Here is a 27,948-nt window from a genome sequence, read left to right as displayed (position 1 = left end):
GAGTTAATGTTATTCTGTTTGTGTGTGTGTGTGTGTGTGTGTGTGTGTGTGTGTGTGTGTGTGTGTGGGGGTGTGTGTGTGTGTGTGTGTGTGTGTGTGTCAGAAGTCAGCTTGTTTAGTCTCTAAATGAAATAGGAGCTCAGATGTATTGTCTTGAGATTTAACAGTGACATCTGCTGGGCAGTCGTATGTACAAACTGGTGTTTGTACATCCCATGTACAAAGTTAGCCTTGAGGACAAAGAGGTGGTCTTGCGGATGAAGGTCAATGGTTCAAGATCCAATAGCCACAGGAAGTGAGGACTCCAGCCTTATGCCCCACACAAACTTCCACTTATGGTCCCCTTGAAGCCAAACAAGGCTGCAGTATGATGCTGTGAACAGCATCATGTCTATTTTAAAATGCTAATGCAGTGCACTACAGCTGTGAGTCATTGTGTGCGCTGCATGTAAACAAAGGTCAAGCACAAAGCCAGCTCACTTCATAAGCAAATGTCTTTAGTTCTTTGGACTGTAATGTAATGTACTGTAATGTACATTGAGTGTATGAAATGTGTTATAGAAATGAGGATGGTTTGCCTTTGAATAAGGTTAATAGAATTTGTGATCCTTTGCCAGTGTGGAATGTTTCACCAATGATAAAAATAAAATCATTTTCTGCATTAATTAATTACAAGGTTGCCAGACAGGAAAGTAATTGGTGTATTAAGCACTTGTAATAGCAGTATGTAGCTAAAATTCAAATGCAATCGTTTTCAAATAAGTGCAGTACTGTATTGTAATTGTTGAAAACCTTGTGCACATATATTGAGTATGTTTACACTGTTTATGCCTTTAGTCGGATTTAGCAAACTTTGGGAGGAAAAAGTTTAACCTTCACAGGTGAAAAAGAAGAAGTCATGGTTCATGTGCAAATTAATATTTATTTTTGAGCGTCTTAAAGACACTCAACCCATTTTCCAGCAATTTCTATGCAGGCAGAACACATCAGAGCACTAGTGCAATCAGTTAATTTAAGTGTACGTATATATATTCCCATGGAAACACAGAATTCACACATCTTGAGTTGGACTGGGTTTCACAACAAAACAATATAATCAGGAAATATAAGCGAATCTTTCAATTTACACTGAGAAGCTACAGTTGATCCCTCTTCAAAGTCAATGAAGGGATTTAGAATCTAAAGTGTCTCTGTCCTTAACTCTGTCATGTTTAAAATAGATTTTCCAACAATGCAAAGCGTGATTACATTTCATATGGTAAGTAAAATGTAATTTTTTTTCATGTATTTATTACATAGGCTATACAGTATACACAATGGCAAAGAATGACAGCAAATGCAACTCATTTGCTGACGAATCTTTTGGTCATTGTTGGAAGAAAAAAATACCATCAGTCTGTTATTTTTATCTTAGACAACTTTTGCTCTAAGACCTCTGTCTGAAAACAGGATGTTTTGAAAATAACTCTTCAACAACAGCTTGGTTTGTAAAAACTGAGAGAATAAAATGTGCGTTTCACCATACTAGCAATAGAAATTCATTGCTTTCCCAATACAAGACTTCCAAGTCCACGTCAAAAGTGCCACATAAAATAGCGAAAGACATTTATTGTTTTGTTGCTTTATAGGAAATCCTGTTGTCCCAAAACACTTTTCTACTTTGAAAGATTTTTTTATGAAAACAACAAGACAGATAACAGCATATACTTTGGTCCTTTCCTTTTCCTTGTCATGAATAGTGGTTAAATGTTAAATCTCCCTTTTTCCCTGTTGTGCAAATTCCTGTAATTTTGAGTGGGAATGTCTGCATAATGTTGAGTATTTATTAGGGGTGCACCAGTTAATCAGCCGGCCGATTTATCGGCCCCGATTTCCTTAACTCATTCACAGCCATTTTCACTGAAGCAACCCCCTTCGCTCCCCCGGCCGTTTTACTGGATTTTGACTGATTTTGCAAGGCCCACAAAATATTGTGTTCTATTGCTATAAAAACATGGAACCTACCAAAATAAAGATTAGAGTCTCTTCTTTCATCAGGAAATGTTTCCGTCTTGCAGCAATTAGCATGAAAATATAGCTAAGTTTCATCATTATTCACAAATCTGTTTAAAACAGTGGGGAAAATAGCTTTTTCAGACATGGCCCTGGTTGATCTTTTATACAATGCTACCACCTGCTGGCCGTTTTTGTAATAACTACCATTGCTTCAAGCGCAGCCATCTGCATGTTATAGCATAAAAATAAACATATATAAATATGTTTTTGTAACCATGGCAATATTTAAAATAGAACATATTTATAAATTTGGGGGAACAAATAAGTTATCACCGATCCCTTAAAAATAAACCGATCCTTTCCAGCGATCTCATCTCTCCTCAGAGGTCTGAAAAAGCATCCTCTTCTGCTGCGATGACTAATTGGCTTTTATTTTTATTTGAGAGAAATATTTAATGTGCAGTTAAAAACAACTATTATTTCACAGATATTGTTCAATGTTTTTCAATAAAATGAGATTGGAAAATTGAAGGTGGCTGCTTATTATGGGGAAAAAAAATCAAGATCAGCAAAAATCAATGTAGGCAGGTCAGATTTTTAAACCCCTTCAGACCCGCATTTTTTTTAAACAGCTTTTGACTCTTTTTCCCCACATAAGAACAACATGGGAAAAAATGTGGGGGCTATCTCATGGTTTTTTTTGGGTTATAGTATGGCTGTAACGTGTCGTAAACTTACTAAGCTTATATGTAACATTTTTAACATGAACATAATGCAAATCAATGTGCAATTGTGATTGGTTAGCTGGGATGCAATCATGAACCAGAATTGTTGGCATCATCCAAATTATGCATTTGTATTGGTTTAGACACGCAAATATGTCATGTCCACTGCAATCATCTATGGGGGAATCGGTCGGGAATCGGTGATCGGTCGTAAAATTGTGATCGGTGCACCCCTACTATTTATTCTTACTGAGGCAAGAACAACATACAGTATGATTATATCAACTCCAACAAGTTGACTTTTGGGGAGGTGGCCAAGTAACTCACAGCAAGTAACAGGAAATATCGAGTGCGGAACGAGTGTTTGTTTGAGTACGTGGGGTTGTGTTTATTCTTGAGGTTCCAGTCCTTCCAGGTGGTCTGGGATGGGGAGGCCCGAGAGGATTGTCAGGCACTTGTTCCACACGTTGAACACAGGGCACACGGGTTGGGTGAAGGAGACGTGGAAGGTGTGCAGGTGCTGTGAGCCCACAGCGTCGTAGAAGGTCAGGTAGCCGGCGTCGTAGTCCAAGAGGATGCCAACGCGGCGCAGATGTGGCGAAGGCTCAATGGCCAGCTCTTTACTGTTGTGGCGGACCACCCAGGAGTTGTTGCACCGGCAGAGCACCCATGAGGACGAGTTCTTGCCGATCCACTCGTGCTTAGGCGCTGACTTGTATGCTATGCCTACAGCGTACCTGGAGGGGAGGGATGTTATGGTATGTTGATACCACAGTGACCTAACTTGTTTCGAAAACTCACCATGTGCTTCCGCCAATCATGGCCTCCCAGTAGTGCCGCCCACTGTCAATGTAAACGTTCCCCACCACACCGTAGCTGTTCTGGCTAGTGAACCGCTCTTGGCTGTGGCCTTTTTTCGACGTGCTCTCGTCGCGTTCCACCGTCAAGTTGTCGTGTGAGACTTTCAGCTTCTTATGAGCAGATTTGGGGTCCAGCTTGAAAGGCTGGCCTGGCAGGAAGAAGGAGTGGAATGGCGAAAACAAATGAATGCTGAAACACGACCACAGATATTGAGATTTATAGCAGGCAAGAGACCTCGCTGAATAGCTCATTTATTCTCAGTTAATTTAATTTGAGCTTTGCAGAGAACAGAAATAAATCCATCTATAGCTAAGTGGAGAAAATTAAAATAATGGTTTGAATATGCCACGTATCAGGTTTCAGTAAAGACGAGTTTTCCTTAGTTGGCAACTTACTGTTAGTTTTCAGAGTCCCCGGTTCACTGCTTCGACTTCCCGCTTGGTTAATTGCCTTGACAACAAAGATATACTTGGTGCCACTCTGCAGACCATGCACAGTATAGTGGTTCTGTTTGATGTTGGGCACAATCATCCAACTCTCCAATGAATTGCACAGACCTGAGAGGAAAGATGACTAAAATGAGATTAAGCAGACTGCAGACCAAAACTATAGAGATCAACTTCTTGCAACTAGACAAAGTGCAATTTCTGCTGAATGCTGATAAGCTGAATGCTATCAGCTGAATGCTAAGATTTTAATGCATGATAAATTAGAAAAAGGTCATCTGATACCGAAAGCTAAAGTGCATTTAATCATTTCAGTGAAATTATAATCCATTTCTTGATATGATAGTCAGTTGGTTAGCATGTAATCACTTAGGATAATGGCCATGGATATATTTGCAATGTACAGTCGGAGGCGGGATTTGGACCTGCCACTGTTACGGGTCTGTCACGGTGCGGAGTTGAGTTTGTCACGAGTGCGGAGTGGAGGACCCAAATGCAGGGAGGCAGGAGAACCACGGAAGGAATGCAGGTTAAACTGACATACTTTATTTTACAAAAAACACTAACCGGGGTACTGGTTAGTATTAAATAAACAAAAATCTGAAAGGATCCAAAATCAAAGTAACAGACAGAAGCCCGGCGGTGACCGCGACAAGCAGCAATGATCCCACACCAACTGACCACAACCAGGGAACTAAATACACACACACTAACGAGGTGACTAGTAGTGAGGGGAAAATGAAGCTTCATGAAGCACTTATAATATTTTTTGACTCCTCTAGATGCCACTCTTGGTTGAAAGATGCAGTGGAAATGTAATCAATTTCCTTTGCACTAGCCTTTATATTTAAACCAAGAGCACCATCTAGGGGAGTCAAAAAATATCACAAGTGCTTCATGAAGCTTCATTTTCCCATCACTAGTGACTAGACACACCTGGGGCCAGGCACAAGTGGCTGAGGGCCCGGATTGGTCAACCCGAGGAAGGGCAGGACCACACTCAGGACCAATCGAGACCCCCAACCTAAACCAGAGCCCCAAACATGACAGCTACCTCTTGGTTACTGGACAATGCACTTTACCAACTGCTCCACCGAGCAGTATCAGATAGCTGGTAATGATGGGCGTGGAAAGTGGTACTTAGAAAAAGTTCATTGTCAGTCCCATTGAAAATGAATGGGGGAAAGTTGACATTTAACGTTAAATTGTGTGAATAATATAAGTAATGTGGAATCAGACAATATACACCCTGGGAGGCGTGAATTTTTGAAGCAAGTTGAAATTTGAACGGTGTAAATCGGACGTTTAAGGTGGGCAAAAAAGTGTGGAGAATAAAAATTGTCGGAAATTATAATAAAGGTTAGAAACAACAGAATGCTGTTCAGCATTCCCACAATTATTAGTGGGCTGTCACTTGTGACTTGTCTTATGCGGCGATCGCTGCCTCTCATGGATCAGCAGTAGAATGTGGACCCCCCCCCAATAAAAAAAACCCTCATCAGCTTCCTCAAGTGTGGACAAACAGAACTAGAGAAGATGCAGTCAAGTCAGTCAAGTCACAGATCCACAGCTGTGGTGTCCTTGCTATGTGATGATGTGCTGTCTCCGCAATTGAAAATACAAATGTTTTTATTTCCTCTTCAAGGGCTTTGCCTTGCAGAACAAGTAGTTGCCTGCCTAGTTGCAACGCCCTAGCTCCGCCCATGGTCATAACAAAAGCCATATTGAGCATTGGCTCGGTAGTACAGGATGGAGAAGTGGCTCATTTACTTTGTCTATTTTTACACTCAAGTTAAATATTGATGGCAAAAATGCATAATACAGTGCATGTTGAATAGTACAAAAGTAAGATTTAAAAACATTTGAATGTGGCCCATTGCTTGGAGTCAGGATACCTTTTGAATGATGTTTGCTCTTTCGGTGAATGTTTTTCCCATTCACACACAGGACTTACTAGCGATGTTGGACTGTCCAGTGAAGATGGTATATTGGAGCTCATATGACACTACTGTGAATTCATCATCAGATGTCCAGTGGACTGAGATAGTGTCATAAGATGCTGTGCACAGCTCTTCCCTGATGCACGGAGCAGACGGAGCTGTGGAGGTAAGAAAGAAAAATGTTGGTATTTGGACATGGTGAAGATCCATAATGATAGCCCTGCCTAAAGTTAACACCTTACTTTATAGTCGAGTGAAACAATGGGGCATCAAAAGTTTTTGCACTGGAAAGCATAAATAATCCATGTGTGTGTGTGTGTGTGTGTGTGTGTGTGTGTGTGTGTGTGTGTGTGTGTGTGTGTGTGTGTGTGTGTGTGTGTGAGGGTGTGTGTGGGTGTGTGTGTGTGTGTGTGTGTGCGCTCTTGGTTTAACGTTAGAACAGGGGTCTCTGACATTTTACACTATGAGGGCTACTTCAACAAAATGAAAGCAGCCAAAAGCTTAATGTGTTTTGACTGGTAGCATTTACATTTGTTTTCAAATGCTCATTAACTCGTTCACTCCCAGACATTTTCTCTGACGCAACCCCCTTCGCTCCTGGCTGTTTTACTGGACCATGGAACCTACCAAAAGAAGGACTAGAGTCTCTTCTTTCACCAGGAAAAAAAAGTATACTTCTATCTGTTTCTGTTCTGAAGAAATTAGCATTAGCAGCAGTAGCAGCATAGAATATAGCTAAGTTTCATCATTATTTACAAATCAGTTTAAAACAGTGGGGAAAAACATGGTCTCCCAGGCAGGGAAGCAAACCCACGCCAAACTACATGTGCAAGTGTCCACTCGAGCTTTTTCAAACATGGCCCTGGTTGATCTCTTATACTCTGCTGCCACCTGCTGGCTGTTTTTGTAATTGATACCACTACTTGACCTGTTCTCTGCATTATATCCTTCTGTATGCCCTAGCATAAAAAAATATATAAATACGTCTTTGGGACATTTACAACATTCAAAATAGAACATATTTATATGTTTTAAGGAGCAAATTAGTTAATTAAGGTGTTGTAAATTGGATTTGTGTTTCTTCATGTGAAGAAATCCGGTTTGTTGTTTACCAGTGAGGTAATCAAGATTTTCCAGCAGTTTCTTCTCTCTGGAGAAGTCCAGGGCAAAGTTGTCAAATGTGTCTGTCAGGTGTATTTCAGGAATAAGCACTTGGGTTGATGCGGTTGCCATGGAAACCCTAAAACAATCCAAACCAAACACTGGATGTCATTCAATACTATAAATACTTCCAACTTTGTTATTGGCAAAATGTGCATTTAAAATTCAGGAAAACAAACTTTTGTGTTTCATCTGAGGGTGGCAAGTGTTCACTATGGGCGTTTGCTTGCCAAAATCAATTGAATGGATTAAGTGAAGCTTAAGCAGACAAGTGGGATAAGATTCCGTTAAATAGTAATTGTAATCCTTACGTGAGAAAGTCAAGTACACAAAACGTTTTCAAATGTTTTCTTATTGTCTCACATTGTCCTCTTCTCAGTTCTTAGCATTAAGCGTGTTTAACTGGGTCGGTCCGTTGTGTACTGTGACCTGACCTCTCGTTGATGCTCTTAGCGGTCTGCAGAAAGCGGGCGTGGTCGCTCTCTTTCAGTGTGTGGTCGGCTTGTGTGATGAGCACAGAGGATCTCTCGATACACTGCTGGCAGTTGGAGATCTGCTGGGCCAGCTTGCGTAGCCTTTGCGCCTGAGTGGGGTGAGTAAGAAGTGGAAATCACAGGTTGCAGGAGTGCACAAGGATGGATGTTGATTTTTAAAATCCATCCATTCACCCTAAATTTCACATTTTATTTTAGCTGAACTAAAATAGTTACAGCATATTCAGTAGTAATCATAATCCATTTTGATTCATTTTAAACATTGTGTGAGTAGACTTGCCATCTATTTTACAACTGTCACCTGTCCACAATGTCATAAAATAACTATCTTTTAGATCTTAAACGGGTATTAACATGATTATTATTCATACAAGTTTCCAATATTCTGAGACGCTGTGATCCAACCATTATCGGGACTTTCTCATGGAAGGGATGCTGCCGGATCTTTTACCTCTGTCCATAGACTGAAGCCCGTCTCCATGGAAATGAGACGTTAGGCTTGTTAGCTGGGACATGTGATACACACATCCACAATGACATACTGCAAACACAACTTTACTTTGTGCCACCTCTATCCACCAAATATGTCCCCCCCCTCTCCCCCCTCCCAGACATATACGAAAATGGATGGATGGATTTTGTAAACAATGGGGCAATGCTTAAGTATGACACAATGTGCTTATCTCTACAATCTTATCTACAAAGTAGTTTATTTGGAAGCCATCTCTCTTGATGGGATAGACTGTCAAAGTTGAGCTCATGAACAATTTTCTCCATTCTAGACGAGTCTGTGCATGTCTGGTTTAAAAGTATGACCTTTACATAACTACTAATTCCACTCTCTGTGCATACAGACAGAGATTTTAAGAGACAGATTGAGGTCGCATTGAAATTAGGTCAAAGAACATTTTGTCAGCAATCTGGCATGAACATTGTAATCTCTGTTCAAATCTGATGCTGTGCAAAGTCCGTTAACCATTGCAGACTATTTTAAGTCCCATTGGTCTTGCCTGGTGCTGCATCAAATAAAAATGTGTTGATGGAAAAAGGTTGTGAGCTTAATGGCATCCCACATGCTAAAATGGTGTTGTATATCGTGAAAGTCCCATTAAATGCATCATGAAAAGTTTACAGTACATGAATAGTCACTCTCCTGGATGCAGCAGGACCTATTTTGGGGCAGTCCATCTGTTTGGATGCTATGCCGCAAGTAAATACCAGTCGGTCGAGGGATAGGAAGAAAAGAGAGTGCTACATTTGACCCCAAAAAAGGCCTGAAAGCCACAAGTGTTTTTCTGATCAATACGTATTTCCACTACTAAGTCCCCTTACCTTGCCCTCCTTAATCTTGTTGCCAATTATCTGTCTCCTCTGCTGGATGATGTCGATCAGAGTGTCGCACTCATCCAAGAGCTTGCCCTCCTGGCGAGATGCATTCACCTGCGAGGGAAGCCGCAGTGAGACGCTTTCAAGTCGTTCTTTGACAAAAACCGTGAAACACACTCGATTAAGGTAAACAAAAAATAATAGAATTTTACACTTCTGAAGTCGCCATTGTCACACCTGTGTTCGTCTTTTTCATGTTTTGATACATGCAAAGCCATGTTTTTTTTCCCAGTAGATTGCAATAAAGTTATGGGGGGGGGGGGGGGGGACTGTTTGTCTTCTTCGCTGATTCTTCTACGCTTTCCGTTAACTCCCTGTAACTGCGCTACAACGCCACTCCAGACTTGGCATATACATTACATCTGTTAAACGTCCTCAGCGTCTTCTTTTGGACACACGCAAGTCTTGAAATGCTTCTGTGTGTACAAGATTTGTTTGAGGAACAAAGCCGGCTTTGCTTACGTCTGGACAGGGCCTTAAAGGGAGCCAGATCGTTGCTTCCGCACAGTTGTTATGCAGAGCACAGTGTGTGCAACGCAGCCAAGTGGAGTATTTAATGACTGTTGGCAAAGCTTACTGGACCATATGACAGAATGTAACATGGCACGGCCATCGAGTGATTCATTTAAACACTGGAAACAGCTGGCGAGCGTTCAACCATTTTACAATGCAGATGAACTGAGCTTGGTAATAAAGCCAATGAGAAATACGAAAGGAGCTGGAAGGGCTGTCAGGTCAGTGAATTTCCTGTGTGACCCGGCATGTCATTTCCGACTCCCATCAAAGCACACAACGGAATTCAAATGGATTCTCCTCAAGCTATTTTAGGAGTCTGGAGTGTGTGAACCATAACGCTCAGGGGCGCTTGGAGAGGATGGAGAAGCGGGACAAGTGTTCTTTACCCTTTGTTTTGGGCATCATTTATTCATGGCTGTTTTTTGAGGGGGCAAATTTGAAATTCCTGCATCATCAAAAACAGCTTCATCTTAGCACAAAGCACAGAGCGCCGTCTTCACAAACAACACATACACATCTTGATGAAGCACAATACTCGCTCCTTGTGGTTTCTAAGGGCCGTGTCAGGCAAAGATGCCGCTCTCCATTAACTCTAAAGAGATGCTGCTGCAGTTTGAAGCCACAGGCGTTGCTTTTTATAAAAGCTTCTTTGAGCGCTTGTGTATGTAATGTGCCGTGTGCAGGCTTAAAACGAAGATGCCAACAAATACCACCGTCAGCTTAGCTACATGCCCTCAGTTTTGTACACATGTCATCAGATATCAATTTTTTCAGCTACACAATAAACCACAATTCTTAACTGTTAGCCAATTGCTAAAGATGTATGACAGAAGTAATTGACAGAAATTCCGTGAGAAACCATACAAACATGCATCCTGTACAATTTAGGGATGACATAAAACAATTTGATTGGACACTCAGTGAGAGCAATGAGGCTATAATGCTATCATCATCAATTCCGATGGTAAGAAAAATAACTTCATTTTGCTGTTCTGCGCAATAAAAAAGGGAGACATGATTCTCGCTCAACATTTACATAATTAATCCTACGGCCCAGTGAATCGAACCATGTGTGCCTGATCACCGATGATGTCGATTTCTGGTTAGCCTCAGGCGATCACTCACCTCCACATGTTGACAAGTCTGAATGAGTTTCCCCATTAGCGACTCCAGCTCGTTGTTCCTCTTGATCAAACTACTCAGATTCGAATCCAAGGCTTGCTGGAAAAAAAGAAAGACATGAATGAGAAGGAACCCAATGAAAGCAAAATAGCAGATCCTCTTTTGGTTTCCATGAGCCAAGTAAGTTTGGAGACAACCTCATCTTTTAAATAAATGTGTGATCCTTTCACTCCGCAAAGAGATTCTTGGGTCAAGTTTGAGATTTCAAAGCACCCCAGCAAGTTTCCAAGTGTATTTCCATACCTCTGCACGAGGGTGATAACCCTCATCCCTACACTGCCTCCTCATGTTGTCCCGTCCGAGCCTGAGAAAGAGTCGTGCACTAGCAGAGGATGTGAGTGGGACAGCCACTCCGCTGAGCAGCAAGCCATGCGCAAACCCGGCCAAGCGGCAAATTAGGCTTCAAAAGCTTTTTTACCCTCCTATGAGAGCATGCATGCAGCGCTCGCGGCTAACGAACCGGCAAACAGGTGACAGCACGTCAGCGCCGTCCTCCTTCCTCTTTTTTTCTTCTATTCTCCCATTTTCAGATCATCTCCGTGCTTGTCGCCAGCAAGGGCGCAAGCTGTCTCCTTTGCTTGCAAGAGCTTTGCCGAATTGCCTAATCGAGCATGCTTAAGCTGACCTGATGCTGTCCCATGTAGAACTTTTTTCCCTCCTAGAATTAATCCAAGCTGAGTGTTACTGTGGTTCCTCTCTCAAACAGCTACATCTGGCTGCATGCAACGTAAGGCAGCTAAGAGCATAAACTGCATATTTTTTTTATACAATATCACATTCCTCGTGTTTTTAACCAGCATTTGCCCTGTGTAGATCAATTTTAATCTGAAACTCAACAGTAAACATAGCAGTAGATTTGTGGGATTTGCGTTAGTTTGTGTTTATGCGTGATCTTCATCTTGGCGCATGGAGCTTAAAGGATGGCCTTAATACGATGCTGGCACACAAAAGCAAAAGCAGCACAAATGTCTTCTTTGGAAGCCTATGACATGGTTGCATACGGCATTATCAGTGTGTCCTTTGTGTGTGCCTGAGTATTGATCGATAAAGAGGTTTAACTTATATGTCGCATTCTTGCTCGCCCGTCAGTCATATTTCATGCTTAGTGTTTGCTTTTTGGCACTTTTATGCCCACATTCCGATTATCAGCGCCGATTTTGGGCATTTTGACGAATATCGGTATTGGCCTTTTTAAAAATCTGACGGCCGAGGTAAATCTAAAACCATTTTAATCTCAGGGAACTATTTACATTTTTCATTTAACTTAATAAGAGAATGCTGCTGACCCTGGGAACCTTCTGAACCTTTTGTTTTTGTTCAACATTAAAACTTTAGTTTAAGATTTCAGGTATTTTTAGAGCGCTATGGTAGGGAAAACAAAGAACGATTTTCCAACAGTTTCTATTTAACTTTTTAAGACGTACTGAAAACCGTGGGAGCTCCCTTAACATTTTTTTATTTTATTTGAAATGACGTCTATTGTCTAAAATGTAATTATTTTTTTAATTCTACATTTTGAAAAGTCTGAAAAATTGTTCAATGAGCATTAATGCTTTAATAATAATGCTTTATTACAACAAAGTAATGATTGGCCATTGTATTTAAAAACATTTTGATGCCAATAACACCCCCCACCCCCACCCCGGTTGTGCATGCGCTCTATAATTCACCAGGAAACCCTTCACCTTAACCATATACTTCAGAGTTCCACCAGAGTCGTGAAGTTGTCAGGAGACCGTAGGAAGGATCAAAGGAAGGAAAGATGAAGTAAAGTGAATCCTACAGCAACCAGGCATCACCCTCCACCCACAGAGTTCTAAATACAGAATCTTTCATCAACCCCAGATACATCTGAATTCGAAGAGGATTAGGGAGCCCACAAGAAATCAGAAGAAGGACTAAAGGAATGAAGGAACTATAGATGAAGAAGAGTGAGATTAATAAACCACCCCCAAACCCCCAACTCCCTGTTTTGTTGTTGTTTTTGTTTACTGAAAATGAATATCGGTTTCAAATATCGGTCATCGGCCTCCTTGACTACAAATAATCTGCATCAGTATCAGCCCTGAAAAAAAAAACATGTGCATGTATGTGCACACAGTTGACCAAATGATGTTGTCAACACTAAAGAGGCAGTTGATTAAAGATAATGGATTAGAAAAAAAAATAAAATACAACAAAGCATATGACAGCTGAAGCCATTGTGCTCACACAACAGCTCCCCGTCTTTATCCTAGAGGCTTTTCCCACTCTCACCCACCATCCGGAACTAAAATGTGTTCTTTCCAACATTGTATCTCGGAAAAAAGGATGGATTAATCCAACAATAACCCCTATGGCTCTTATCAGACTTTCACGGAAAAAGGAAACTATACTAGTTATCTAGTATTCATTCTTTGTGGGGGTGTGGCGGTGTGCGTGCGTGCGTGTGTGAGCGAACGAGCAAGTGCAAGAGACGTCCGGATATCTCAAATTCACAGCACATCAGAGCAAAAAGCAAGAGGCGTGAAATGGGTCGCAATATTTTTTTTCTGACTCGTCAGAGTCCAAATGGAAAAGGGAAAAAAATGTGAGTAAAAGGACATTTTGAAGTTTTAATTATAAAAGTAGGCTGACGTGAGAGGCCTTTAGGAAATGTCAAGTTCAGAAAATGTTACGGTGTGGTCACGGAGCGGCGTGGTGTCTGTCGGCGTGTGAAGTGGAGGACCCAAAATGCAAGGAGGCAGGAGAACCACAGCAGGAGTGCGGGCGAGACTGGCGTGCTTTATTTTATAGAAAACACTAACCAGGGTACCGGTTAATGCTAACTAAACAACAAACTGAAAAGATACAAAATCCAAATGACAGACAGAACTCCGGGGGTGACCGTGACAAGCGGCAATGATCCCACCCGACTGATCACCACCCGGGAACTAAATACACCCACACTAATTGGGTAACTAGCCACACCTGGGGCCAGGCACAAGTGGCTGAGGGCCCGGATTGGTCAACCCGCGGAAGGGCTGGAACCTACTCAGGACCAATCGAGACCCTCAGCCAAAACCAGATCTTCCCAGACATGACAGAAAAGTCTCGATGGATGGACCAAATTAAAAAAATCACACATGTTGTCTTGCTTAAATGCTGGTAATGTCCCACTGTAACTGATTTATTTTTCAGATGAATGGATGCGAGTGTGTTGTGAATGTAACTGCAAAACAGTGGCCTGTCTCTACGTGCCTGGTGATTTACTTTGCAATCAAAGGTGCCGTCTTTAGGGCAACGCTTTGCTGTAGCTTGGTGAGTGGATGACAATACTTTGACCTCCAGATAATCTCTCTTGCTTGTACTGCATTTGTGCACCACTCCAACCGTCACAGTACACATACCGTTTAATCTCTCTGACACTGTCAGTGAAAACGGAGCTTCATCATCATTGCGGAAGGATCTTCAATCAGCTCTTCCCTCCCTTCCAAATACACACATGCAATGTGTAGCTCATCTCCATCCATGACAGCAGCAGACTCATACAGTATAGCCACGCTCAATTAAGCCCACCTAACACCCAGCAGGTGATTGGCACTCATTAACCTGCAGCCTCATTGAAAATTGCCGTGTCTCTCCATTAATTAACGGCCCCCATACCCGCGTCCATAGTGGCACTGCATACATGGCTCTGTGCACACACATCGCGTACCAGCATGGCTTCGTGATCATGCTAATTACCTAATAACTCAACAGATGTAATCACCATGAAGTCATACAATGTCACCTGTTCATGTTATTTTGAGAGGGATTAAATTCCTGCTCAAAACTCATTTGCTTATTCATGAACAAAGAGATAATGTGTGGTTTTGTTCATGGTTAAAGAGGAAATCAACCCCCAATATATTTTTGGGGGGACAATAATATGTTCTATGTAGCCCCAGTAGTCTAAATATGGTATTCTGATTAATATTGCGAATATGAGTTAAGCAGCAAAATCCAGCCGTTTTTGTCCATCTCAGGGGGCGGCCATTTTGCCACTAGCTGTCGACTGAAAATGACATCAATTTTGCTCAGGGCTCAACCAACAACCAATCACAACTCACCTGTTTTCTGGAGCTGAGCTGTGATTGGTTGTTGCCTGAGCCCTGAGCAACTGTGATGTCATCTTCAGTCGACAGACAGCATGTGGCAAAATGGCCGCCCCCTCAGATGGATAAAAATGGCTGGATTTTGCTGCTTAACTCAAATGTAATATTAATCAAAATGTCATGTTTAGACTAGTGAGGTCACATATAACATTATTGTCAAGAAATGTTTGAGGTTGGCTTCCCCTTTAAAACATGTCTTACTGTACTCCAGATATCGTGCAAAAATGCCCCGAGGGGACCAACAATCTGATTGTTCAAATTAATACACCATGACAAATAAGTTACAACAGCTTGGCTCTCCTGACCCTTATTTAGCCTTTGATGTGATTCTAGAAAAAGTCCAGGCAGATCTGACAACTGTTTAGGCAAGAGAAGCCCGCACATTTTGTTACTTATTTCAGTTTTGAAACTGATAAAACTGCTTTTTAAAACCAAGAGTACATTAACACATCAGCAAAAACAGAACAGGAACATTTTTCTTTGTCTTCTTGAAAAGTTTTGTGGACCTATAATAACATTGTCAAAACAATCCCTGTTGCCTTAAAAAATGCTATAATTTAAATCCCAGCCCAGTAACTTGCAATGTTGGCTTGTAATGAAAAACAGTTGGGTCAAAAAGGGACTTTTTGGGTTAATTGAATAAATCCAAAAAGTTGGGTCAAATGAACAACCTACAATACAACCCCAATGTTGGATTGCTTTGTGGGTTATTTATTTAATTTGACCCAACTTTTTGGGCCAAATACCTCAACAAGTCGGGTCAGTTTATTTTTGACCTAATTCAATTGGGTTATTCAACAAACCTATAAAATTGGGTCAAACGAAAAACCCACAAAACAACCCAAGAATTGGGTTGCTTTGTGAGTTATTAATTTCATTTGATGCAACATTTTGGGGGTTTAATAACTAAAAAAGTTGGGTCGGTCCATTCTTAACCCAATTTGGGTTATTTTTGACCCAACTGTTTTTATACGCACCAACGTACACCTTCTCTTCCAGCCTATTATCCAAACTTGATTTTAATAACCTTCAGGTTTAAAATGTGGCACTGCGGAGGTTGCAGTATGAATGCACTTTACTGGATAAATGGATCAGACAGTCACTATCTTGACCAGCACACAAGCAATAACATTGCTGTTACCGCTCCTGTTGTGATGTATTGTCCAAACTGAACACTCAGTGTGTTTTCTCAGAGAACCACTTTCAGCATTGTGACAGAAGCAATAACAGTGCTGTTTCCAAACGTGTCATTCCTAAATGGTTTCCAATATGCTGTTGTTAGCTCAAATAAAAATCTATTTTCAGCTGAACGTGGTCATGTAAACCAGTCATTTTAGATCATCATGTGTGCTGTGAGGAAGTTACTCACTTTCACTAACTTGGTTGGGAAATTATTTATTTACTACGTATAATGTATATTTTTGTATTTATCAATGACAGTAATGTATAGTGGCAGGCAGAACAATGAAATGCCCTTCCGCTAGATGGCAACTAACCTGTGTGTCCACTATTTGGGACAGATTTTTGTTTAGTTACTGATTTTTTCCCCTTGCCTCAATAAAGGTTGGATGATGCCACGTCTATGGGCTCAATCATTCACAGTTAAAGGGGAAGTCAACCCCAATTTTTTGTGGACAATAATATGTTCTTTGCAGCCCCACTGGTCTAAATATGGTATTCTGGTCAACATTGCGTTAGTGGAATATGAGATAAGCAGCAAATCCAGGTGTTTTTATCCTTCTCAGGGGGCGGCCATTTTGCCACTTGCTGTGTCGACTGAAGATAACATCAGTGTTGCTCAGGCAACAACAAATCACAGCTCACTTGTTTTCTGAAGCTGAGCTGTGATTGGTTGTTACCTGAGATCGTGGCATCATCCAACCTTTATTGAGGCAAGGTCAATATTTTACATTTGGGGGAAAAAAATCAGTAACTAAACAAAAATCTGTCCCAAATAGTGGACACACAGGTTAGTTGCCATCTAGCGGAAGGGCATTTCATTGTTCTGCCTGCTACTATTCATTACTGTCATTGATAAATACAAAAATATACATTATACGTAGTAAATAAATAATTTCAACTTCACTTAACTTCAGAAAACAAGTGAGCTGTGATTGGTTGTGGCCTGAGCCCTGAGCAACACTGATGTCATCTTCAGTTGACACAGCAAGTGGCAAAATGGCCGCCCCGAGATCGATCACAAATGGCTGGATTTCGCTTCATAACACTTATTCCACAAATGTAATATTAATCACAATGCCATATTTAGACTACTGAGGACATATATAACATATTATTGTCAAGAAATGTTTAAGGATGACTTCCCCTTTAAAACAGTTGTCCAGAAAGATAAAAGATGAAATGACTCACCCGTAGTTTTTCAAAGCGCTCACTCAGTGCTGCCACCTGGTGGTCTCTGTGCTTTCCCACCAGCTTGCAGAGGGAGCAAATAAGCTGGTCATCAGTTGCACAGTACATGTTGACCTTCTCCTCCTCGTGCTCCAAACACTGGAGCCCTCGCAGGTGGGAGCCCGGCATGGGCTCAATGAGCCGATGTCCAGTAAATGGCTTCTTGTTGGGGTGAGTGGCCCTCAGGCACTCCTCACAGTACGACACTTCACAGGTCACACACGTCTTGACCGCCTCCTGTGGCGGATCCTGCTCGCAGAACTGGCACTGGACCGGCTCCGGAGGGGTGTCTGGGCTTGACATGGCAGCGCTGACAGGCACCAGGGCCAGCCGCTCGCTGTCTTCTTCACCGGGCGAGCTAGGCCCGCTTTGAGGGGCAGGAAGGGGCAGAGGAAGCCCAGCCGAAGATGAGGCCTGCTGAACTCTGTCAATGATGTTCTGCAAGGTCACGTTTCTCTTGAGTCCTTCAAGTCCACGATCAGGGCTCAAGGAAATGACATATCTGCAGGTGGGACACTGGAAGGCGCTGATACTTTGAACGGGCTCGTTGGTGGCGCAGTGCGAGACGAGGATGCGGTGAGCACAGCCAAAGCAGAGACTGTGGGCACAGGGGAGCAGCAGTGGGTCCTCAAAGAGCTCCAAGCAGATTGGGCAGGTCAACTCTGACTCCAGAGTGTCCATCCTGTTCAGGGAAAACCAGGCGGGATCAAGTGCAATGTCAGCAAAATCCAGGGGAACCGCTCAAAAATCTGTGGGCGAGAGAGGAATCAGTTAAAAAAAAGCAAAAGAAAAGAAAAGGTGAAACAACTTCAGCAGTAAAACAACGGATGGAAAGAAATTGCAAATTGTTTTGGTGAACTTCTACATGTAAGTGAAGGAAGCATGCATCAGTGCCTTGTGGCCACTTGGGGGCAGCAGAATCAAGCTTGAGCAGAACACTGCCAATACCACCTTTTCATAAGACCTCTTACACTGACAGACATGGCCTTTCAATAACATAAAATGCAGAAAACAAACGGATCCAAATAATGATGTTGAATGCCTTTACATTCAACACAGTCACAATTTCCCCTAACATTTTTTTTGTTTTGTTTTTTGGATTGCCTATGCAATGATTTCTAACAAGGGTGCCGTGACTGAGTGATCATCAGGAGTACCATGGGATATTATCCAAATCCATATAACTTTGTTCATCTATCTACAGTATGCCAGGGATGTAGTGAACGACAGAAAAATTAAATGCTCTTTCATTACATGTCAGAAATAAACCTGTTTTATCCACCTGTTGTCATTTATACAATACAATGAATCATATCAACTTTGTGTTCATTTAAACAGGCCCAAAATTGTAATTAATGAAAGTCAATTTGTGAGTAAATTGACTGACTGATGCGTGTTGACACCAATATGTTGTCTATAGCGATGCGTTGCTTCTGATTTTCACAAACCTATCCTAGTGAATAATAGTGTTGGAGCCAATTTTGAACCCCCCGCCGAAAAGTGTTTTACTCTTTGTTGCCTGTTGCATTAAGCACTCGTGTGCATTAAGATGATTGTATCATCAGTTGTGGTCCAGAGTGTGACTGCAAATTAATAAATGACTAGATAAATAAATAAATGAATACAAGTGAAAATAAAAATGGATATAAAAACATAATTAAAAAATAAAATACAAAAAATAGATACAAATGAAAATAAAAACAATATCAATACCATAAATAAAAGTACAAATAAATAAAAAATAAAAAATAATAATAAATATACAAATATAATTAAAGTATCAATCAATAAATAAAAACGGTCTGCTCTCACATTTATTTATTTATTTTATTTCATGCTGTAGACGCTCTGTCAGGTCGAAATGTTATTCAAAGAAGGGGGGGGGTGGGGGTCCTAAGCATGTCTTGGGTTGAGCTCTGCATATTGGGCATTCAAAGTGACACAAGAGGTGACAGGATGAAGCTCAAGACAAAGAAGACACACACAAAAAAAGACAAAGAAGATGGAAAAGGGAGCTCATGCAGGCACCAACTGTTATCAGTGCCAATATTCTAGATTAAGCGGTGACATAAAACTGAATGAATCATGGAAAATGGTCTTTCTCTGCACCTTTTCGCTTGACTTTTAGTGTATGATGAGTTTTTTAGTAAATTGTCTTACAAAACAAGAAACACTTTCTCTACCACATTTTCCATTATTTCAACCCATAGTAGATGTTTTTACCCTCCAACCTGAACATTTGTAAATGTGCAATAGGAATAGGAACAGACACCAACAATCAACGCTTTGCAATTTCTCTAAATTTTATATTTCTATTATATAGTGTATGTTTCTTTTAATAACACTCAAATCTGCTTCTAACGTCACTGTACCATATGTAAAAAGATTATTATTTTTGTATTATATTTTCAGTCGAATGATTTGAACTAAATTCACTTAAAAGTTAGAATCCTCAAAACATATCTGACTAAAAAGAAAGATACTTCGGGGAGGGCAGGGCGTCCGCCATTTGGTGAGCGGCTGTGGCAGAACCAAGAAGTAGGTCATCCCTGCTGACCTGGCGCACATAATCAGACCCCAGTGTGCGCATGTGTGCGTCACTCGGGACGCTGCATACACACAAATACGGCAAACAGGCCCAGAGGGCACATAGCAGATTTCAGGCTGAAGATGAAGCTGCATTAAGTCTGCTTCTATATTGTCACATTTACATGACAAGATCCATAAACCTTGTTTTGTTGACAGTGTTTAACATTAACCTGGACTTAAACGATGCCTGCTGTGGAATTTTCAGTAGTTAGGCAAGATGTATGGAAAAAAACAATTTGTCTTTTGGGTTTCTTTATATTTGAAGCTTCAAATATACACAAGTCTAACAGAGCAGTCTACAAGATTGTGGTCAATGAGAGAGTGCGCAATAAGAATCATTAGAAGATTCTTTAAACTTCATGGTTGGGGTTTTTAGGAGGAGAAAGGGAGGGTCAGCTAGACAAGAAAACAAGCAGTCTGTTTGTTCCGAGCAGGCTTACCAGTCAAGGTCACTTTGATATTGTTTCATGTACAAAAAATGAAAAGCCTATTGTTAAATAAAATACGGGTGTCCACAATACAGTATAAACCTATGTCAACACGTGCTGAATAATTATTTTCTATAACACTGCCCACCGTACTGAACTTATATGGAGCTGAAGACGAACCAATGCCATTGATGATTTCTGGATCTTTCCAAAAATAGTTACCCCACTTTGGTTATCAGTGGTTGTCTATTGTGACGTGATATTGCAAGCAATTTTTTTGTGTTTTGAATAATAAATTGAACAATAGTTGAACAGATTGTTTTCCTTGATGTCAACATTTTTTCTCTGTAATAATCCAATTAAGGCAATTCCGAATTCTTAATGGCCCCCTGAGAGAGAAAAACAAAACAAAACATACCTACAAAGTGGCCCATGGCAAAAATGAACTTGACACCTGGTTCTGTGAAGCTCCTTGATGTTCTTTGCCACTACAATGCCATACCATAGCAGAAAAACAATACTTTTGTTTTCTTTGCTTTGCTTGGTCTGAGCACAAAAATTGCAGATGGGTGAGTTTCTTAGCAAATAACTGAGGAATGGTGGAACGGTTCTTTACAAAAAATGGAAATATGCAAATTTGCAAATGCCAAACCGCTAGTGCCGGGGTTAACTGTACACTGAAAATGTTTTAGAATTACGACGAGGGCCTCGGAAGAATATATTAACATATTACATAATGTGGCAAAAATGTTTGGTTTTATGCATGAATGATACATAAAAGTGAGTGATCAACTATTCCATTATATACTCAACAAAAATATAAATGCACCCATTTTTCATGAGATGAACTCAGAGATCTAAAACTTCTTCCACATACACAATATCACCATTTCTCTCAAGTATTGTTTAGAAGTGAGTCTAAATTTTTGATAGTGAGCACTTCTCCTTTGCCGAGATAATCCATCCCACCTCACAGATGTGCCATATCAAGATGCTGATCAAACATCATGATTAGTGCACAGGTGTGCCTTAGACTGCCCACAATAAAAGGCCAATGTGAAAGGTGCATTTTTCTTTTATTAATTGGGTTCTGGGGACTCAGAAAACCAGTTTTAGATCTTTGAGTTCATCTCATAAAAAACAGCAAAAATAAAAGTGTTGCGTTATTTTTGTATATTTTTATTGAGTATATCTTGCATCTTAAATTTCTCAGATCTGAAAGTGTTACTTAGTGTCCTGCAAATTGACCTCGCCCAACACTTCACCACCACTCAACCACTCGGAGGATTTATGAATGAGACATAACTGGAATCTCAGTCAAAAAAGGGGCGGATCATTCACAAATAACACAACTGTAGGTCGTTTCTAGCGCCAAGCCACAGGCACATTTCAGACGCCACATTTCCCATTTTGCTGCACACTTCCATGCTCATAAAAGTCGGAAGCATGTGATAAATTTTGCAGTGCAGACATGCTGCCTAATCTGGGCCAAAGTGCCAAGGTTCATATCTAAGTGATGTCAAATATCTTTAACCTACTTCCTTTTCTCCTTCCCTCTCCCCTTCCTCTCCGTAAAACACAGCAAGGCACGCAAGCACGCACACACACATACACACGTCGCCTTTGTGTAATTCCAGACACCAAGTTGATCCATAATCCGTTCCCACCCACGCTGGACTGTGACCAATCGCAGCCTTTCATGGCCACGGGATTTGCCAGTACACAAGTCCAGAATATGGGGATGACGTGTGTGTTTGTGCGTGCATGTTGCTTAAATGATCCAAATTCGATGTGACAATGTTTGCAAAATTAGATGTGACGTTAAGAAGAAATAAGGGAAGGGACTCTAGTTTGGTGTTGATGATGTTGATGGGAGAGTAATACACATCCAGCATTCGACCTCAACCACACAAAGGTTGATTGGGTGTGGCAAACATTTCCCGGCTACTTCAATTGAGATATCTGCACAAGCAATAAAACTAAAATACTAGAGCTGTATTAGAAATTCTGTTCACAAGAGTTGAACATTGAGGGATACTTCATTTAGGACTCAAAATAAAGAAAAAGTTTATTCTATGTATTATTAATCGTGTAGCATCTGTATTAAAATCCCATGCCATCCTTATTTTTGAAAATTTTGTGCAATTTTTTATTTTTATTTTATCAGTTTTGCAAGATAATTGAAAATGAAAATGACCATGATGCCCTTTTTCTCATTTGAATAATGAATCACAATCCTATGTCACATTGGCGCAAAATTAAAATCTGCTAAGTTCTGCACGCCTTTTAACTCTTTGACCGCCATAAACGTTATAAGACGTTTAGCATAAACCTAGGGAAGGGTGCCGAGGACGTTAAAAGACGTCCACTATGTTGTTGTTGTTTTTTTGGGGGGAAACGGGTGGAGGAAAGCCTTGGGCAGCTGTGCTGAAAGTATCAGGCATATCTGGTTAGTATAAGACTCGTTTTGGCCCCTAGATGGCAGCGATGACTCTCTTTGCACAAGGTTGGATGGGCCGCCCACCGTGGGCGTCAGTAGAAGACGTGAGGCGGAGCTAGAATGTTGAGGAGACAATGGCTGAATAAGCCACAATGGCTGACCAAGCAACCGGTTGCAAGCAGCTCACGCTTGAGCATTTTTTTCAAAGACGGAAAGCATCGATCAATACTAAAAAGCGCATTGATGTCGACGATGATGATGACTCCAAGCTTGACGCCAAAGTTGGAAGCCTTGACGCGACTGTTATGATCACCGGCTAAGCGCGGCTAGCGCTGCTATGGCCGGAAAACGCGCACAATAACCGACCGTGTACTTCTACACAATCGGACATTCGATCGGGCGATGGAGAGTTGGCATTGACCAATGCAGATTGATGATGATGATGATGGTGAATCCCGAGGTTGACGCCACAGTTGGAAGCCTTGACGCGACTGTTATGATCACGTAGTAAGCCTCACCGGCTAAGCGCGGCTAGCGCTGCTAAGGCCGGAAAACGCGCACAATAACCGACCGGGTACTTCTACACAATCGGACATTCGATCGGGCGATGGAGAGTTGGCATCGACCAATGCAGATTGATGATGATGATGATGGTGAATCCCGAGGGTGACGCCACAGTTGGAAGCCTTGACGCGACTGTTATGATCACGTAGTAAGCCTCACCGGCTAAGCGCGGCTAAGCGCGGCTAGCGCGGCTAGCGCTGCTAAGGCCGGAAAACGCGCACAATAACCGACCGGGTACTTCTACACAATCGGACATTCGATCGGGCGATGGAGAGTTGGCATCGACCAATGCAGATTGATGATGATGATGATGGTGAATCCCGAGGTTGACGCCACAGTTGGACGCCACAGTTGGACGCGGCCTTTATTCTCACGTCATAAAGCATCACCGGCTAGCTCTGCTAACGCCGGAGCTCCACATGCGGACATTTTGTCGGACAATGAAGAGTACCCCGAGTCCAATGCATATTCATCGGAGGAGCGGGTACAGTCTGATCACGGAGAAGACACTGGTTCTGGACTATGATGCCACCATGAATGGAGGGGATAAGATGGATCAGAACATCTACCACTCGGTATAGCAACTGAAGGACATGAGGAAGCCAGACGTAACACCACCGTAACGTAACCGTAGCATGATCCTGATATTAGGCTTGATGGCAACACACACTGCCGTATATACTTGCTATTCCCCGGAAAAAACGGCCTGCAAGAAAGTGGAGGTTTTGCACGCGAAGAGGCAATCTGTTGTGCAAATGCTGTTGCGTCTCCTTGCACGCAGGGGAGAAAAAACAAAAAGAAAAACTGTCGTTGAAACATCCACATATTTGTAAATAGCACCACAGTTGCACACATTTGTAAATAGTTTGCCAAATTGTTGTCAAATTGTTACACTGTTGAATGTAAATAAACGTATTTTGCTATCAAAAAACACTTTTTCATTCTTGGTGGTAGTGTTTTATAGAAGTAAAGCACTATTTAGGTGTTTGTGGCATCATTCATGGACAAAAAGAAGTGTAAAATTCACTAGAATGCATGAAATAATATCGTTTCACTAAAAGCTTGATTTCTCACGTTTTTGGTCCAAAACAGGCGAAATTGGGTCAAACTAACCATTTTCTATTGTTGATTACTAAAGAACGGAATAAGGTAGAAACAAACTTTGTTTTTCTGATGAAAGATGAAAGTCCAATCTTTCATTTGGTAGTACGTGTGTTTCCATAGTCCAAACAGAACATTTTATGTGGACCTTGAAAGATCAGTCAAAATGCTTAAATCGGCTGGCACTGACGGCATCCCTTTTCTGAAAACGTCTGGCAGTCAAAGAGTTAACGACAATGGATAAAAATGTCTTCTAGTACAGTCACAGTTTTTCTTTTTAAAGTCAATAAGGTTAAATTTACCTTGACAAGTTTCAGCGTCCACTGCCTTCCTCCGAAAGTAGTCAAACTGTCAGTTGTCAACTTTCAACGACAAACCGCATTAAAACCGTGTCACAGATACTTTTTGACCTATGTTATACATAAAACTCGGGTGGGGGGCTGGTTAAAGATGTTCATAGCATATAGCCTTTTAACCTTGCTAACCTGAGTTATCATACATAACAATGGCTGTACACATGGAATGTTTGTAAAATGCACTTTTGGTCATCAAATTGCGAGATGCGCAGGGTGTGCAATAGAATACGCCGGAACTCACAGTCACTGCCAAGTTCCCAAACATGGTAAATTAAGACGAGAATTGGCACAAAAATGAAGAGGCGCCCGTTTCTTACACCGAGCACACGGGTGCCTGTCTATGAAAGTATGGCCCTTAGTCTCTTTAAAGGACATCTTCATCAATTATAATCACCACGACTGTGCAAGCTGCCAAAACGTGAGCATGGTCAGGGTCTCAATTTTGTTTAGGGTTGCAATGTTCCCTCGTTTATTGCGGGGTTTACATAAAAAAAAATTAAAAACTACCCACAATAAGTAAGATTTATTGTTGTTGTTGTTATTGTGTTTTCTTTTGTTTTTAATGCCTCTATGAAGCCATTATGAACCACCCAAAACAGTTCCCACCCTCCTTAGGTTGTTCGGAACCAGAATTTGTCAATGACTCCCGTTTTTCTTCTTTAAACGTATTAAAACGTCAAAATTAAAATGAAGACGTAGACGAATAAGACATGGCAGTTTGGTCTGACAAAAGGGATAGATCAAAAAGGCTTATGAATCCACCAGGATTGTACCTTTTGGTGACAATGCAACGCGGGATTCTATTTAAGGTAAGCTGTTTCATGATACAACTAAAAGAAGAAAAACTTTAATGTAGTTACTGCAGCCAATGTAGCCACATTGTCACCTCAGCAGAAGAACATGCATGGTTTTTACTTTACTTTAACTGCAGGCACTAGCTTCTTAATAACAATATTCTGAGTTTCTGAATGGTCTGAATAAAGCACCCGCGCTGAGGGAATGGCGATTTGGGAGAAGACAAGTTTTATTTTTATGGTCTTGAATTTTGTGGGGGAAAAATGGACTGGTCTGACATGGAAGGAAGAAAAGTAGCAAGAAACCCCACAAAATAGTGAATAAACCTGCGATTCATAACGTTATGGTCACAAATGAAAATCCGCAAAACAGCAAGGCCGCGAAAAGTGAACCACGATATAGCAAGGTAACACAGTAAAGTTCGTAAATGTAACTCTAAAAAAGACAATATTCTGTCTCACTTTAAACAGAGTAAACTTTACTTGCAAGAGTGTAAAATACTAAAAAGAGAAAGAAAACACAACCAAAAACACTCAAGGATTGAGAAACAATCCCACAACTTTCAGCATTGAAGACAGCCACTCTACCACTTGAGCTATGCTAGACTTACTGCTCGTTAACATATTGCTGGTGTGTCCAAAAGGAGACCAAAAATGGAAGTACGAGGATTCCACCTTTCACCTGCGATATATTAAGACAGAGTAGGAGTGGCATGGGTCTGTCGTTAGGTCTACCAACCTAAAGGGTCTGTGTTCCTCAACTGTTGAGTGCACTCTAAAAACAGTTGGGTCAAAAGTAACCCAATTATGGATAAAAAATGGACCAATCCACTTAATGGGTCAATTTGACCCAACTTTTTGGGTTGTTTTATACAAAATGACCCAATTTTTGGTCTCAAGTAAAAGATCTGACCAATATTTATGACTTGTTTTACATTAAAAGATTAAATTCTTGACTCAAAGTTGGGTCAAATTGACCCAAGTAGAGGATCGGTCCATTTTTGACCCATAGTTGGTTATTTTTGATCCAACTGTTTTTAGAGTGGGGGAATGGGGGGTATTTGACTCTCTTCCGAGTATAGTAAGTTTACTTGGTTTAGACTGGGACCAAATATAGACTTTTTCAGAGTCTACAAAATTGACTGTAAACACTGTACTGTATACCGTTTCTCTTACATACGCCATTACTGTAAATAACAGTAAAAGGAAAATCTTAATTTTTCAAAAATATGTATCAGTTCAAAAATGCAAACGAAAGCAATTGTGCAGGGAAAGGCATCACAATACTATCTTAGCTATATTTATCTTCAATATTTTACACACCAGTTTCAGGGCCAGTCTGACAGCTGGGATGCTTTTCCCCCAGAACTGGCGCGCTTGACAATGGCACAGAAACATGTCATGCGTGGGAAACAGGAAACAGCAACAACAACACGGGCGCTATATTGGTCACAGACAAATGTCGCACAAAACACTCAAGCACTCCCTGTATAAGCCACATTACATCTCACATCATCTCATGGCCCATATCACAACGTTGATTTCCTTATTGCCCCATGACAGCAGGTTGAGCCCGGGGTTGGGTCAGCCCAGCTGTCGCACACATGCCTCGGTACACACGAAACACGTGCAAACACGCAAACTTGCTCGCTATGGTTCTCTCCACCTTCTCTTCTGTTTGCTATATCCAGAGACACAGCTTGAATGTAAGGACAGATAAGATGTTCAATCAGCATTTTCAGACTTCCTTTTAAGCATCCATCAAGGCACTGTCTCCTATCATTAGGTGTGGCCTTCAAGCATTAAGAAATTGCAGTAGATCAGTAAAAATGGGTCAGACACACGCCCAAGCTCTCTCCAAAATGATGCACGCATCCAACTCAAAATAAATAAAGTTGTATTTCTTGCGATGAACAAATCCAAAAGTGCCTCTTAGTCCAGAACACAGATGGCCCTGCAGCACTCATTGGTTGGACTCTGTCATTATCATTCCAGTACTGCTGGCATACACTGCTACGACCCTTCATTCCCGTTGTGCCTGAGCCAAAATTCGGCATTGCATGGACAAACGTATTAAACCTTAAACCTTAATTATTCTTAAGTAAAATCAACTTTGTGGCAACAGTTTGGGGAAGGCCCTTTTCTGTTCTGTTCCCCAGTACATAAAGTTCGCTCTATTGATGTCGTGTGAAGGAACTTGAGAGCTGACCTCAACCTCGTGAAACACCTTTGGGATGAACCTGAACACAGACTGGGACTGTGAGTCAACATCTGTGACCTCTGACCCCACAAATGCTGGTCTGGATGATTGGAGAAAACCTCCCCCAGACACACTGAATAGTCTTTCCAAAAGAGCTAAATCTGTTCAAACTACAAAGGGTTAACCACATTTTCGTCTGTTTTCTCCTTCTTGTCAGCGGTCGTACTGTTGCAATAGTTTTGTCTA

General features: G+C 41.2%; 1 protein-coding gene across 2 annotated transcripts in view; it reads right to left on the bottom strand.

Annotated features, from left to right (window-relative positions):
- Positions 1 to 902: 902 nt before the first annotated feature.
- The window catches only part of LOC147178291 (E3 ubiquitin-protein ligase Midline-1-like), a 38,849-nt gene continuing 11,803 nt past the window's right edge, over positions 903 to 27,948 (bottom strand). For both annotated transcript variants that reach the window (XM_086068493.1, XM_086068492.1), the window contains exons 2-10: positions 17,192 to 17,979; positions 10,650 to 10,745; positions 8,955 to 9,062; positions 7,563 to 7,711; positions 7,080 to 7,207; positions 5,982 to 6,125; positions 3,977 to 4,138; positions 3,522 to 3,729; positions 903 to 3,457 (exon numbers count right to left, since the gene is read on the bottom strand). In XM_086068493.1, the coding sequence (XP_085924619.1) occupies positions 3,109 to 3,457; positions 3,522 to 3,729; positions 3,977 to 4,138; positions 5,982 to 6,125; positions 7,080 to 7,207; positions 7,563 to 7,711; positions 8,955 to 9,062; positions 10,650 to 10,745; positions 17,192 to 17,911 (2,064 nt within the window). In that variant the 5' untranslated portion in view covers positions 17,912 to 17,979 and the 3' untranslated portion in view covers positions 903 to 3,108. The remainder of the gene's footprint in view (positions 3,458 to 3,521; positions 3,730 to 3,976; positions 4,139 to 5,981; positions 6,126 to 7,079; positions 7,208 to 7,562; positions 7,712 to 8,954; positions 9,063 to 10,649; positions 10,746 to 17,191; positions 17,980 to 27,948) is intronic.

This window comes from Leptonotus elevatus, chromosome 2, assembly GCF_054856555.1.
Source record: "Leptonotus elevatus isolate MCC_2025b chromosome 2, RoL_Lele_1.0, whole genome shotgun sequence".
NCBI classification, from domain to species: domain Eukaryota; kingdom Metazoa; phylum Chordata; class Actinopteri; order Syngnathiformes; family Syngnathidae; genus Leptonotus; species Leptonotus elevatus.
This window is presented reverse-complemented; position numbering and strand designations above follow the sequence as displayed.